Source organism: Dromiciops gliroides, chromosome 4 (genome assembly GCF_019393635.1).
Source record: "Dromiciops gliroides isolate mDroGli1 chromosome 4, mDroGli1.pri, whole genome shotgun sequence".
In the NCBI taxonomy this organism is placed as follows: Eukaryota; Metazoa; Chordata; class Mammalia; order Microbiotheria; family Microbiotheriidae; genus Dromiciops; species Dromiciops gliroides.
The window spans coordinates 411,964,374-411,978,678 of NC_057864.1; the positions used below are offsets into that span (position 1 = coordinate 411,964,374).

The 14,305-nt window shown below is 43.2% G+C and overlaps 1 protein-coding gene across 1 annotated transcript in view; it reads right to left on the reverse strand.

Moving 5' to 3' along the window:
- Positions 1 to 888: 888 nt before the first annotated feature.
- FRMD1 (FERM domain containing 1) overlaps positions 889 to 14,305 on the reverse strand; it is a 70,644-nt gene continuing 57,227 nt past the window's right edge. Inside the window, exons 11-15 of the mRNA XM_044000111.1 lie at positions 10,530 to 10,877; positions 10,244 to 10,375; positions 8,294 to 8,373; positions 3,436 to 4,644; positions 889 to 1,699 (exon numbers count right to left, since the gene is read on the reverse strand). Coding sequence (XP_043856046.1) covers positions 4,357 to 4,644; positions 8,294 to 8,373; positions 10,244 to 10,375; positions 10,530 to 10,877 — 848 coding nt within the window. The 3' untranslated portion in view covers positions 889 to 1,699; positions 3,436 to 4,356. The remainder of the gene's footprint in view (positions 1,700 to 3,435; positions 4,645 to 8,293; positions 8,374 to 10,243; positions 10,376 to 10,529; positions 10,878 to 14,305) is intronic.

Below are 14,305 nucleotides of genomic sequence, written 5' to 3' on the forward strand. Positions count from 1 at the left end.
CTGTCTGCCTCAGTTTTCTAATCTGCAAAAATGGGGATAACAATAGCACCTACCTCCTCCCAGGGTTGTTGTGAGGATCAAATGAGATAATAATTCTAAAGTACTTAGCACAGTGCATGACATATAGTAAATACTATATAAATGTTAGCTATTATTATTATTACAAGTATTAACTTCATCATTTATGGAGATGAGCCAGCTGAGGTCACACAGCTAGGATTGAAGCCCAGAACCTGAACCCTGACATTTAGGGATTTGAACTCAGAACTCAAACCCAGAACTCCAAGCCTCACACTTTTTCCATGACATACTGCCTCTGCAAAGGGGCACACAGCAACAAGTAAATAGATATAAAAGCACTTAAGTGCTTATTATGTGGCAGACTCCGTGCTCAGCACCAGACACAGTAATCACAATAGCTATATAGTCCTTTAAGGTTTGAAAAGCACTTTTACAAGCAAAATATTTCACTGGCTGTCAAATTAACTTAAAAAGAGGCTTGGCTTCTGAGATAGCCTGTACCTGTAACCTTAAAAATATTTAGCCAAATATTAGGGTATACGGGGAGCAAGTCAGAAAGCTTATGGATGGATGGACGGATGGATGGATGGACGGATGGATGGATGTCTATGCATCCCAAGTTACTAAGTAACCCATGGACAACTTTTCTCATCAAGTTATTGCTGTCCCCTTCAGCATCCTTGACCACCAAATGAGATTATTATTGACTATTCCCAGCCACCCTTGTCCAAACTTGGTAAACCTTGCTGGCAAATGGAAGAAAGCCAGAGGCAGGGCTTTCTCGAAAAGTCTTTACACGGCATCTGGAGCCCTACCTCTGAGCTTCCTCCCCCTCCCAGCTTCCCTTCTGACAAAAAGAGTCAAGCACACGTTTTTCACTTCTTTATTATATGTGCACAGTATATACAAAGATTCCTTTCACAGAAAGGAGAAGCAACACTTTCCAGTACAGAGAACTCTGTGAAGATAGCACAGCAGTATAAGCCATCCAGGATACTGTGTATTATATGTCTGCCCTGCCCAAGCCCACCCCCTCCCCCTGATGAAAGCTTTAATATGAACAATGTGAACCAGGTATAATCAAGATACAAAATATAGTACTAATAAGGATAATAGTATCCCTTGGTTACAAAAACCTTGCATAAGAATGGTTTCACAGTGATTCGATATTAATACTTTAGGAATATAAAATAATAAAATATAGCTCAATTCTGTCTAAACAAAAACATGTACTATCTTCCTCATTCAAAGTACAAGTGGGGTGAGAGTACTTCCTTGGCGATGTGTATGTAGGGAGGGGACAACAGCCCACGGAAAATTGCAAATAAATAAAAAAATATACACGGACCACCAGCATGAAATCCCTGCTACATAACTTCAAGTACAGCATCCCCTCTGCCTCCCCCCAACCCCAATCAGACCTCTACTTAGAAGCCAGGCAGTAGAATTCATGCTGCTGAAGTACACAGAAAACTACCTTCTTTCAGTGTCCTTTCAGGAAAGAACACAAATGCAAGACTCCACTTTCCCATCAGGTGATGCAGACAGGGCTGGCTATTAAAATGATCCATGCCTTTTAACGGCCTACACAGCAAATACCCAAATGATGACAAGATGATGGATGCCATGGGGAACAAGGCCACCTGTAACCGAGTCTGGCTCGCTCTCAGTGGAGCGCCTGTAGAGGAGTCAGAGAGAAGAGAGTTTCCTTATTTATCATGAGCTGGGGAGGGAGAAGGAGTACGTTCCTTTGAAGCTACCAGGAGGCTGAAGGAGTACAGTAATTAACAGAAGGAGAATCTCTGGGACCCTGAATGCATATATGTACACTGTCATAATGCCTGATGATTGATGGTGTCATCGTGAACCCCAAAGTAAAAAGAATGACTGCTTTCCTCCAGCATGTCAGCCCCTCACCCCATTCTTGCCCATGGTTAAGATAAACTGTGTGTGGTTGCCTGGTTAGCTAATTCCTTGATAGTGACTGTAGTTTAGGGAAGCTAATTTTTCCATTCATAATCACATCCAACCATTGAAGTTTTCCAAGAAATTCTATCACTATGAACAACTGGAAGCACTAACAGTGGAGCCAGAAAGACAATTGTCGACAAACTACTTGACCTAGAAATAAACTCATTTAAATTAAGAAAAAAAAAAGAAAAAGTGGCATTGCTGAATTAGGAGTACATAGGTCTTAGAGAGAAAAGAAGGCAGTGGGAAGACAGGAAATCACTCAGTTTGTCTGTACATCTATGCTGCCAGCAACAGTAGCTGTAGAAAGGCCAGCTTCCCCAGCTTAAAGAGTCTGAGTGCAGACTCTGAACTCATTCAATGTTTTACCTCAAAGCAGGTGCTATGACAAAACTGATTGGTGAATAGCAGATGGAATTTTCCAGGAGTCCCCTATTAACTCTCTTAATAAGACACTGGCCATTGACTACAATGGTGAAAATTCCATGGGTGTGCTCCCATTTCAAAGACTGTTAGGACACTGTATAAGTTTATAAGTAACTTTATAGTATTTCAAAAGGAAGGGAGGGAGGGAGGGAGGGAGGGAGGGAGGGAGGGAGGGAGGAAGGAAGGAAGGAAGGAAGGAAGGAAGGAAGGAAGGAAGGAAGGAAGGAAGGAAGGAAGGAAGGAAGGAAGGAAGGAAGGAAGGAAGGAAGGAAGGAAGGAAGGAAGGAAGGAAGGAAGGAAGGAAGGAAGGAAGGAAGGAAGTTATTAGAGTGACTGATGCACAGAATGTCCTAATTACTAACAAAGTTATATAGGTTCTCTATTTAAGAATTATTTTGTTTAAGAGACTCAAGAGAATAGCTAGTTTGATCTCATTTACTTGTTACCATTTAAAAGTGAAACACCAAGACTCAGAAAACCCTGAGAGGTTAACTTTATGGTCAAGAGTTGCATTGGTTTCTCATCCAATAATCTCTCAAGGTCCTTGTAACATGAAAAAAGAACAGATTTGGGTATGACCAAGTCACCTGACAGATGACAGTAGAATAGAAAGTGCTCATTGGATACTGGATTCTGCCTGTCTTTGCATTGGCATACCTGGTCAAAGGAACTTTCAAATGTCAACATAATGCATGCTAGACTATCAGAAAACAGAGATTTGTGATTGGATTAGCTGGAGTTTCAAGAAGTCATTTGAAAAGGAAACAGCAGGCCTGAGAGGACCCCTACAACAAGCACTAAGATGAATGCTATTAAGCAACAGCAGAGTTTGCTTTGGGACCCCTCCTGTGGAGCGTCACCAACCTTCCCACTCCCTTGAGAATATGATCCATGCAAACATAAACATACATTCCTGGAGTCAAACTTAAGTGTTATGCTTTAAATGTATAATTGTATATAGACTCTTTCCATTCAAGCACAGCCAACCTTCTACAGTCATTAAATGGAAAATCTTACCATTTTGTAGAGCAGGAAACAGTGGTAGAGAGGCTAAACAGCTAACTGGCCTCAGTGAGTAAAGGGCAGAGAGCCGAAGCTCTGAGATCCCAGGGCTCTTCATTCAGAGCCTAATACTCTCATGACTGTTGACACATTTCTTCCCTTCTGTCACTCCCTTGCATTCTCCCTCACTTCCCAAAGACTAAATCAAAGGTATCCTCAAGGAGGAAAGTTCTTCTCCCCCAACACACACTTCTTGGATGGCCATGGGGCAGGAAGAGAGAGTGAAATTAAGAAAGAAGCCACTCAGGCTCCATTGCCAGGGGGAACCTAGAGTTTGGTTTCATGACATGTCTGGGAGGATCCGAACACCATTGCAACTGAATCCAGAACACCTACTGTGGTCCAGGAGAATGCAAGCCCCTTTTGGACAGGGACTATTTCAGTTTTTGTCTTTAGTACTGGTGACTCATACAATGTCTTGCATGTATGTGCTTGATGAATGACTTGAATTGCCCAGTTATCTCCAAGACTCGTCTGGCAAATATGAACACACCACATACAGAGGGCATTTAAAATTCAGCTGGAGGTTTGCTCCTTTCCTGGAACCCTGTAGAAGATACTGATGAATGCTGACCCTGGGCAGAAGGTCTCTGTATGCCTGGCTTCTTTCACCAGCAGTCAGGAGGCTGCCCAGGTGACTGAAATGAACTGCTGGGGCAGTGTCTAGGTCAGGCAGGGACCAATGCCAGCAATCCGTTCTGTGAATCACGTGAACCCTGGTGTCTTGGCGAAGGTGAACAGCACCATCGTCACGCTCTCCCTCAGCAAAGGAGAGGATTCATTTTTGCAATTATCCACAAGACCTGAGGTGACCTCTTCTCTTTTCTCTCCCAGGCTACCATGCCACCAACAATCTCCACACTGTGGCAACCTGGCCTAGACTACAAATTCCTCTGGGACATGGTCTTCCCCCAGAAGATCCAAGGATAGACAGTTCATCGATCTCTTCCCATAGAGGGCAGACTTGGTCTTACAATCAGCCGTAGAGTAGACACAGCCATAGGTAGCCAGCTTGTCCTCTGGGGTGCAGCCAAAGGTGTAGCTGTGAGATGTGGGAGAAGAAAGATTGGGGCTCAGGGGAGGATGCCGCTGTTGGTAGAGGCGGATGTCATCCAGGCTCTGGCTGTGCTGGTCTGAGTACTCCCTGTCTTTCATCTCTCCAAGCTGTAGGATTAGAAAGAAAACACAAGGGAACAGACCCCAAACATGAGTCAGTTCTTCCCGTTCAAAAAGCACTTAACAATAAAGATGAAAAGGGGTTATCATGACAAGTAGAGATACTCTGCCAATTCACTCCAAAATATTTTTTTCTTCCAAAATACTGTCTTAATCAGAAAGCTACAATCCCACTGTCAATACGTGATTCTGTGTTCATTTGTGGATAATTTAATTCAATTTGTGTGCTTCATCTTCTCCTCTCCAAAACAGATGAACAGCAATTGACAATGCACCATAGGCACTCCCAAATTCAGCCTTATCCAAACCAAAGGTCACCAGCCTTAAAATGCCCTCCATCCCGGCCAGTTACTACTACATTCTGTGCTGAGCCGAGAGATCTCAGAAAACTGCTCCACCCCGCGAGGCGGACTCAAAGAGGGGACCAGACCCCAGGGAATATTGGACGTGGCTATGTAGGATTTGTTAGGCTAGCTATCCTTGGCAACATATTTAATCTCCACGACCAGGATCTTAGCCCTAGGATTCCTGGTTAGGAAATACTATCATTTTCCCAGATACTACATTTCCCATCTCCCCAACCAGATTTTTGAGGGCAAGCAAGAAAATTAATGATGATAATGATTTGTATTCATATGGTGCTTTAAAATGTGCAAAGTTGGGGCAGCTAGGTGGCACAATGGATAGAGCACTGGCCCTGGAGTCAGGAGTACCTGAGTTCAAATCCAGCCTCAGACACTTAACACTTACTAGCTGTGTGACCCTGGGAAAGTCACTTAACCCCAACTGCCTCACTGAAAAAAAAAAATGAGAAATGTAAACTACAGGGTCCAATGGGCCACATCTGGTCAGAGAGAGTATTTGCTAGAATTTAGGACTTTGCACTTTGGGACGATTTAGAGCCTCTTAAGAAGGAAAGAAAGCAAAAACCTCTTCCCCCAGAAGTACCCATAGGTCCTGAGAAGCCTAAATACACAGCTGATGGTTGGTTAAAAGATGTGACTTTGGGGCAGCTAGGTGGTGCAGTGGATAAAGCACCCGCCCTGGATTCTGGAGGACCTGAGTTCAAATCTAACTTCAGACCCTTGACACTTACTAGCTGTGTGACCCTGGGCAAGTCACTTAACCCTCATTGCCCCACCCCCCAAAAAACCAAACAAACATGTGACTTGTCATTATCTATGAAGCATGGGGAAGCTTCTAATGGCATAAGATAGTTTTCTGGTCTATAAGAATTAGCAGACTTTTTCTGTCTGGTCAGACCTCAAAACTAGAAGCAACTAGTTAGAGTTTCAGAAGTAGATTTAGACTTCCTGCAAAGGAAAACCTTTCTAACAATTACAGCTGTCCCAAAATAACATGGCATTAGGGGGACAGCTAGGTGGTGCAGAGGATAAAGCACCTTCCCTGGATTCAGGAGGACCTGAACTCAGACACTTGACACTTACTAGCTGTGTGACTCTGGGCAAGTCACTTAACTCTCATTGCCCTGCAAAAACAAAACAAAACAAAACAAAAACCAAGAAAAAAACCAAAACAGAAAACCAAAATAACATGGCACGCCTTGAGAAGTAGTGGGCTCTCTTCAGTCGTGTCTTCAACAGAAACACTGTATCTTCCAAGTCTCAGGGAAGTTGCCTCCTTCCGTAAGGAGTCTTTCCTGATCTCCCTTAATGCTGATGCCTTCCCTCTGTTGATTATATCCAATTTGTCCAGTCTATAGCTTGTTTGGGCGTAGTTGTTTGCATGTTGTCTCCCCGCCCTGGATTGTGAGCTCTTTGAGAAGGTCAGATTTCTGCTTCTCTTTGTATCATCAAAGCACTTAGCAGTGCCTGCATATAATTGGTGCTTATTAAGTGCTAGCTGATCAATCGATATACTGACCCATCAGGTAACAGCAGGAGAAGACTCACTGTCCAAACATGGGTTAGACTACATGGCCCCTCGGATTCCACTGAAGTCTGTTACCCTGTGATCTTGGTCAAATTTGCCAAGTGGCCACTTCTCCAAATTCAAAGTCCACCTACTTTGTGCCACACACTATATTTAGTGCTGGGGAAAATACAGTTTAAATAAGATACGGTCTCTGCCCATGGGAGTCTGAGCAATGGACTTGTTAAAACAGGAAACAAGAATTTTTTTTTAAAAATCAGCCAATACTCACTGCCCCCAAAACATTAGAGATGTGGTCAGGGGTTAAGGATTTCTTTATATAAGCCCCAGAGTAAGCATGGAATGTACCAATAACCAGCCTTAAGTGAGGGGCAAGGAAAGGAATGGGACATTGGTAGCCTCAAAAAACCCACTTCTACCACACTGCCCCTTTGGGGAGTGGAAAGCCTCTGAAAGTCGGTCTTGCCCAAAGCTATGTGGTTAAAGTGATTCACAAAGCATCACTGGCACCCGCCTAAGGTATAATCCAGCTTAGGAAAAAAAATTAAGAATCATGTGCTTTCCCCAAGCCTGGCATAGTTCTCCTTCTTGGTCTGCCTGCCATGCCCACCCCTAAAATTCCAACGCCAGTAACTTTGCATCTGACTCCTTTCTGTGTTGGCTTTCTGTTTGCAGGGCCTTGACACGTGGGGCCATAGCAGTGAAGACATCATTCCTAAGATCCTTGAGGACAGGGGAAATATCTGGAGGGCTTCTACTTCAGAGGGTCTCACACAATGCCACCTTCCATTAGATTCTGCTTAATGAATTCTTTGTGAGGAAGACTTCTGGATCAGAGGTAGTTGGGTGGAACTCCATTTGAAAGATTTCACAATCTTTTTTTCAAAAGTGCTTTCTTTCTGTGACGCTGGCATTCAGCCCCTCACACCCCCAACATACTCACACTGAGGACACGTGGCCAAAACAAAGAACAGGGCTAACCTATTTGAGAAGTATCCAAATAAGATGAGTTGCAATGGGGGACAAGAGAACTCATCACTATCTCCAGTAGAGACCCTCTTGGGTACATCCCCAATAGAGTATTATTATTATTGTTATTTTGAGGGGCAATGAGGGTTAAGTGACTTGCCCAGGGTCACACAGCTAGTAAGTGTCAAATGTCTGAGACTGGATTTGAACTCAGGTTCTACTGAATCCAGGGCCAATGCTCTGTACACTGTGCCCCCTAACTGCCCCCACCCCAATAGAGTATTAAGTAGCAAAGTAGACATAGCAAAACAGCATGGAGTCAGGAAGCCCTGAATTCAAATCCTGCCTCAGATCCTTCCCAGTAGAGCCTGAGGCTGGGCAAAAATGGGGACGATAATAGCACCTATCTCCCAGGGTTGCTGTGAGGAACAAATGAAGTATTTGTAAAGCACTCAGCACACAGCAGGTACTATATATAAGTGTAAGTTATTGTTGTTGCTGATGTTGATATTGAAGTGTTTGGGTTAAGGTGGAGAGGAGATGATAGAGCTATTGAATAACATGCCAGCCTTTCTTGTGTTGGTTTAGGAATGCCCAGCTGTACTCATTCACATCTGCTGGTGGAAAAGATGGACCTTGAGACCTGTGTCCACTGGAGAGGAAGGACACAAGGCTCATCCCTTTTGTAGACAGAATAGGATGAGATTCTTTAAAAGTTAAAGAAAAAAAAAAGGACCAAGAACATCCAACTGTCATACAAGTCACCCCCTCGTACCTGGTTGAGGGCTTCGACACTCTGACCCCTCATCTTGACCAGTGTTATCTGCACCACAGCAAAGGGTTCCTGGTGAGAGGCTACAGGAAAAGAAGACAAGTCAGTAGGACTTGTTTCTAGGCACATCCCCTCATTTTCCAACCACCTCCCACTCTTGTCCCAGCTCAAAATTCTTAACCTTCCATGACAATCAGCCCTGCTCAGCGGGTTCCAGGAAATAACCAAAGTTCAGAAACTTGTAGAAAAACCTTATCAAGGTCTACTATTAGTCCACTAAGGTATGACATTTCTCCTGCAACCTGCACTCACCCCTGCCTTGCTATGTGTATTCGGCAATGAGTTGTTTGCGGTGACTGTTGATAGTGATTTCTCTTTGCCTTGTCAAAGAGGCCAAAGCAAATATGAGAAGGGCTGTTCACAAAACAGCTTAAAAAACAAATAAACCCATGTTCAAGAGTGGCTGCTCAATACTCTTAAGAGAAGTTCTAAGTATTTAAGACAGTAGAATCCTGCAAGCAGTCTTAAGGAGGGAAGTACATGAGATATTATGCTTATATCATCTCCAATATCTCAAGAAGCAATGAACTTATTTATCATAAAACCACCTTGAACAGAATTTTTCTTTGGATGAGTCAGAAGGTTTCGTGGTAAGAGAAGTAATGTCAAGTAATGTCAGAGCTAGGATGCTGATCAATATTTGATAGCTGTGGGGCAGCTAGATGGTGCAGTGGATAGAGCACTGGCCTTGGAGTCAGGAGTACCTGAGTTCAAATGCGGCCTCAGACACTTAACACTTACTAGCTGTGTGACCCTGGGCAAGTCACTTAACCCCAACTGCCTCACTAAAAAAACAACAACAACAACAACAAAAAATTTGATAGCTGTGTGACCAACACACTGAGCTTCCTGGAGCCTCAGTTTTCTCATTACAAAATAGCAGTGATAGTCCTTACACGACTATCACTTACCATCACGGGGACATTTAAGGTTCATGGGATCATAAGATTTATTGCTGGAGGAGGGTATCTTTGATGCTCTTTAGTCCATTATCCTCATTTCACTGAGAGAGATTAAGTGACCAAAGACACTCAGGAAGTCAAGTTGAAGAGCCGAGACCTGAACCCAGGTCCTCAGACTGCAAATCTAGCACTGGAGTTATCACCTTGCTGTGCCTCAGGCTCATCACAACGGCTACTCTGATCCAGCACTGGGGAGGTAGAGGAGATTGGGCTGAACCACTGACTCTATTGAAGGAATCATCATCATGACCGCCAGCATTTACATGGTGTTTAACATGTGCCAGGCCCGGTGCTAACCACTTTACAAACAGGCTCACTGGAGCCTCACAACAACGCTAGGCGGTAGGTGCTATTATTATCATCTCTGTTTTAAAGCTGAGGACCCTTGAGGTGAACAGAGGTTAAGTAATTTGCCAAAGGTCATACAGCTGAAAGTGTCTGGGGTCAGATTTGAGCTCAGGTCTTCTTGTCTCCAGGCCCGGTGCTGTCTACCTTGTGCCTCCTAGCTGTCCTGACTCTCTGGTATTGCCATGAGGGAACAAAAAACAAAAAACTACTAATATCAGCTAATGTATTTGCTATTCTTTAAAGCAGAACACACACACACACAGATCAATCCAGTCAAATGAGATTTTGGGTTGTGTGGATTCTGAAAAAGCAAAACTGTTCTCTTTCACCTCAGGAAGGTAGATATACCAAAGCTCAATTACGGTGCTGTCTGCTTCCTAGTGACTTTTTCCCCCCCAGAATATTAAGATGTGATTTAGAAGTAAAAGAAAGCCTAATCCTTTCCTTCTAACAGTATGGAAGCCCAGAAAAGTTAGATAGCCAACTCAGTGTCTCATATGTACGCTGGAAGTAGAAGAGGCATCAAGGTGCTATGCCAACAACCAGTTTCCATGATAACATTCAGACATTCAGCCTTCCTCACCTTTATAGCCATGCAGCCCAGCAGAAAGTGGAGCCATTGATACCTTTTCAGTTGCCTTATCCTCCAATTGGTTATTATCCAATGGATCATCTACTGTCACTTCCTCTGGCCCATCTACCATCACTTCCACCTCTGCAGCAACAAGAAGCAAAAGGAAAGGTATTTAAAATACCTGGATCTCAGGATGAGAAAACTGACTTCGCTCTCCCCAGACCAAGTATACTCTCTCTTAACAGGAGGCCAGAACCTCCTTGTTCTTGGTCTTCTGGTCCCCCCACCCACTCACCATCCTCAGTTCTCCCTTTACTGCTGCTATCTATGCCAGAGCTGCTGTGGCTGGTGGTGGAGCTGCAGAACTTCTCTTTACCGTGGCCCAGCTCCATGCCAAAGGGTTCATCCACAGACATTTCCACGGATACGCGGTGTCTGGAGTCGGCTTCAATGCCAGAGGTGTGGGAGCTGCCGTGGCTATCTGTCGAGCGGTGGGAGAGCCGGTGGTGGTGGTGGTGGTGGTGGTGGTGGTGGTCTCGACCACTGCCTCTGCTGCTTCCGCTACCATGAGAGTGTTTGTCTGACTGGTCAAGGTCCATCTCCAGGGTGTCACTGATGTATGACTCCCGGTAACGCTTCTTCTCTAAACAGGCAAACAAGAAGAAAGGGTAAATGAAAGAGGAATAAAGGAATGCATAAGACTCAACCAACAGACAATGCAGTGAAGTGGACAAAGATCTGGCCTAAGAGTTGAAAAATGCTGACTGGCTCTGTGACCCTAGATAAGTCATTTAATGTCTAAATGCTCTAGTCTATTCTAAAACTCCAATAATTTTGAATAATTTTGATTTCATAAAATTGATAAGTTTTTACATAAACAAAATTAATAGTTATTATTATAAGGGAATTAACTGGGGGAGAAAATCTTTCCAAAAACTTTCTTTGACAGTGCTGATATCCAAGATACATACAGAGTCGATTCAAATTTAAGAACAAAAACCATTCCCTGATAAGTATATCAACAAGCATTTTCAAAGGAAGAAAACCAACAGCCGTGAAAAAATGTTCCAAATCATGAATAAGAGAAATGCAAATTAAACTCTGAGGTTGAACACCTCATACCCATTAGAGATTAGCCAAGTTGACAAAAAAGGGAAAATAATTGTTCAAAGGCCTATGAAAAACAGGCACATTCATATGCTATTATAGTGGAGCTATGAATTGGTCCAGTCACTCTGAGAAGCCACCGGAACCAATCAAGTCACCAAATTGTGTATACCCTTTGACCCAGTGACTAAGCATCAGAGAAAGAGAAAGAAAAAGAGAAAAAGGACTTATATGTATTTTGTAGTGGCAAAATGAAAACTAGGCAGGTGTCTATCAGATGAGGAATGGTTGAACCAATTATGGTATTTAAATGTCATGGAATATTGTCGTGCCATAAGAAATACAAAAGGAAATGGTAAGACTTATATGAACCAACAGAGTAGAGTAAGTATAACCAGAAATTTTTGAAAGACTTAATGAGGGGGCAGCTAGGTGGCGCAGCGGATAGAGCACCAGCCCTGGAGTCAGGAGTGCCTGAGTTCAAATCCGGCCTCAGACACTTGACACTTACTAGCTGTGTGACCCTGGGCAAGTCACTTAACCCCAATTGCCTCACTAAAAAAAAAAAAAGACTTAATGAAACTCTGATCAATGCAACAGTAGCCATGATTCCACAAGGACCAACAAAAAAAGCCTGCCATGGTGTAGAATAAGAAATATATTTTTGGTTGAGGCCAATGTGGGGATTTGTTTTCCTTAATTACTTCTCTGATACAAAGATTTTATCTTTCCTTCAATTTTGGGAGGGGAAGTTAGGGAGGAAGTAGGAAAGACAGTGATGGGGTTAACCAAAAAAGTCACTAGGAAACATAAATAAGTGGGATAGCTTTGGAAATATCACAGTGGCTATATTATGTGCTGTAAGAAAAAAAAGCAGTTCATAATACAGATCCAAGCTTCACGTATGATATTCTTTTTCTGTTCTGCATTTTAAGTAGATGTGCTTAACTTATTGGTTACTGGTTAAATTAAGAAATTATACTTTTTAAAATGGGAAAAAAATGCTAGGCTTGCATTGGTGGAAGGAATTTCTTCACCTGTAAATATCCTAAATCAAAGAAATATGGGCCCCATAGGTCTAGTTCCTATCTCTACCCCTAGTGGAGATAAGGATTTAAAACAAAAAACAAAAAACAAAAAACAAAACTGTTGCCATTTCTTGGTATCCAAGAAGAAAGAACACACGGCAGGGTGGCTAGGTGGTGCAGTAGATAAAGCACCAGCCCTGGATTCAGGAGCACCTGAGTTCAAATCTGGCCTCAGACACTTGACACTTACTAGCTGTGTGACCCTGGGCAAGTCACTTAACCCCCATTGCCCTGCAAAAAAAACCCCAAACAAACACACAGCATACAAGATGGTGGCTCTCTACAAGGACACACACTAATCTTTTCTAGAGAAGTTATCATGCTGCTATCATTGCTTACTACTAGGCTGCCAAAGAGGGCACTCCCTCCTTCCCTTCACCACACCCACTCAAGCAGGAAGGGGAAAAAATTTCACTCAACAAAACAATCCCATATGTGGCTTACAGTTTAGAGGGATTAAAGCAAAACAAAGTTCTAAATCCAATCTTCCTCCTCCTCTTCTCAAACTGAATCCAATCATAAAATGCACATTACAATTAATTATCATCATTACCAGTTGCCTTTGAAAGGCTACTCCCCAGAGAAGCAAAGGACAAACCTTGGGAAAATTCTTTCCTCAACCCGGGTTTACAGACAGAGAAACTGAGGATAGGTGTCTATAAGAATTTTCTCTCTGTATTAACAAAAGTGCCAGGACTGGCTGGGAAGACCAGTACAGATGGAGGGATGTGGAATTCTTGGCAACCCTGTCTGAGGTATTGCAGAGCTCAGCTAAATGGATTCATTACAGATCAAAGGAATGTGTAGGCTTTGCCCATCCATCACTCTGTAAGCCATCTCCCTCATTCCTGCTCTTCTCCATACAGACAATGGCCCTAGCTCAGGAATGCTGGCCCTCACAAACTGGATGAGAATCATTTGGGCTCAATTTAACTGTAACATTCAGGGTAATGGAAGAACATAAATGCAAACCTGGCAGTCGGGTGAAGACCTTGAAACACCAAGACAAAAGGGGATTTAAGTGAATCCAACAGGTGTATCTGGAAGGGGAACCAATTTGGAATTTCCATTTCTCTATGTACAGTGAGATGGCACAGTAGATAGAGTGCTAGACTTGAAGGCAGGAAGACCTGAGTTCAAATCTGACTTCAGACACTTACTAGCAGTGTGACCCTGAGCAAGTCACCTAACCCTGTTTGCCTCAATTTCATAAAATGAGCTAGAGAAGGAAATGACAAGCCACTCTGGTATCTTTGCCAAGAAAACCCCAAAAAGGATCACAAAGAGTCAAACACAACTGAAAATGACTAAACAACAGTCTCTATAAAATAACTGGAAGAATCTGGGTCAGGGGTGAGAGTGTAGCTCAGGAATAGGACAGGCAGAAGATTTGCTAGCCTAGTTCCAGCTGTTCTTTCATCTACCCTTCCTTCATCTGAAGAAGGAAATGTTGGTTTGATACTGTTCAAAAGGCAATCCAAATCTGTCCCTGGGAAACTGCTACAATTAAAAATGGGGGTGATGGGGGGCAGCTAGGTGGTGCAGTAGATAGAGCACCGGCCCTGGAGTCAGGAGGACCTGAGTTCAAATTTGACCTCAGACACTTAACACTTATTAGCTGTGTGACCCTGGGCAAGTCACTTAACCCCAATTGCCTCACACACACAAAAAAAAATGGGGATGATGACAAAAATTTGAGAAAGAATGAAGTCCTCATCCCTCTCTCAAACTAAAAGTACAGCCACAGGACATGGGAGAGTAGCCCTTAATTGAAAGAAATACATATTTCTACCATCTAACCACAGGCTCTGTGTGTGATAATTCTTTGATCCAAACATTTAGACTAGAACTTTTGCACAAACACCTTCCCTATTTT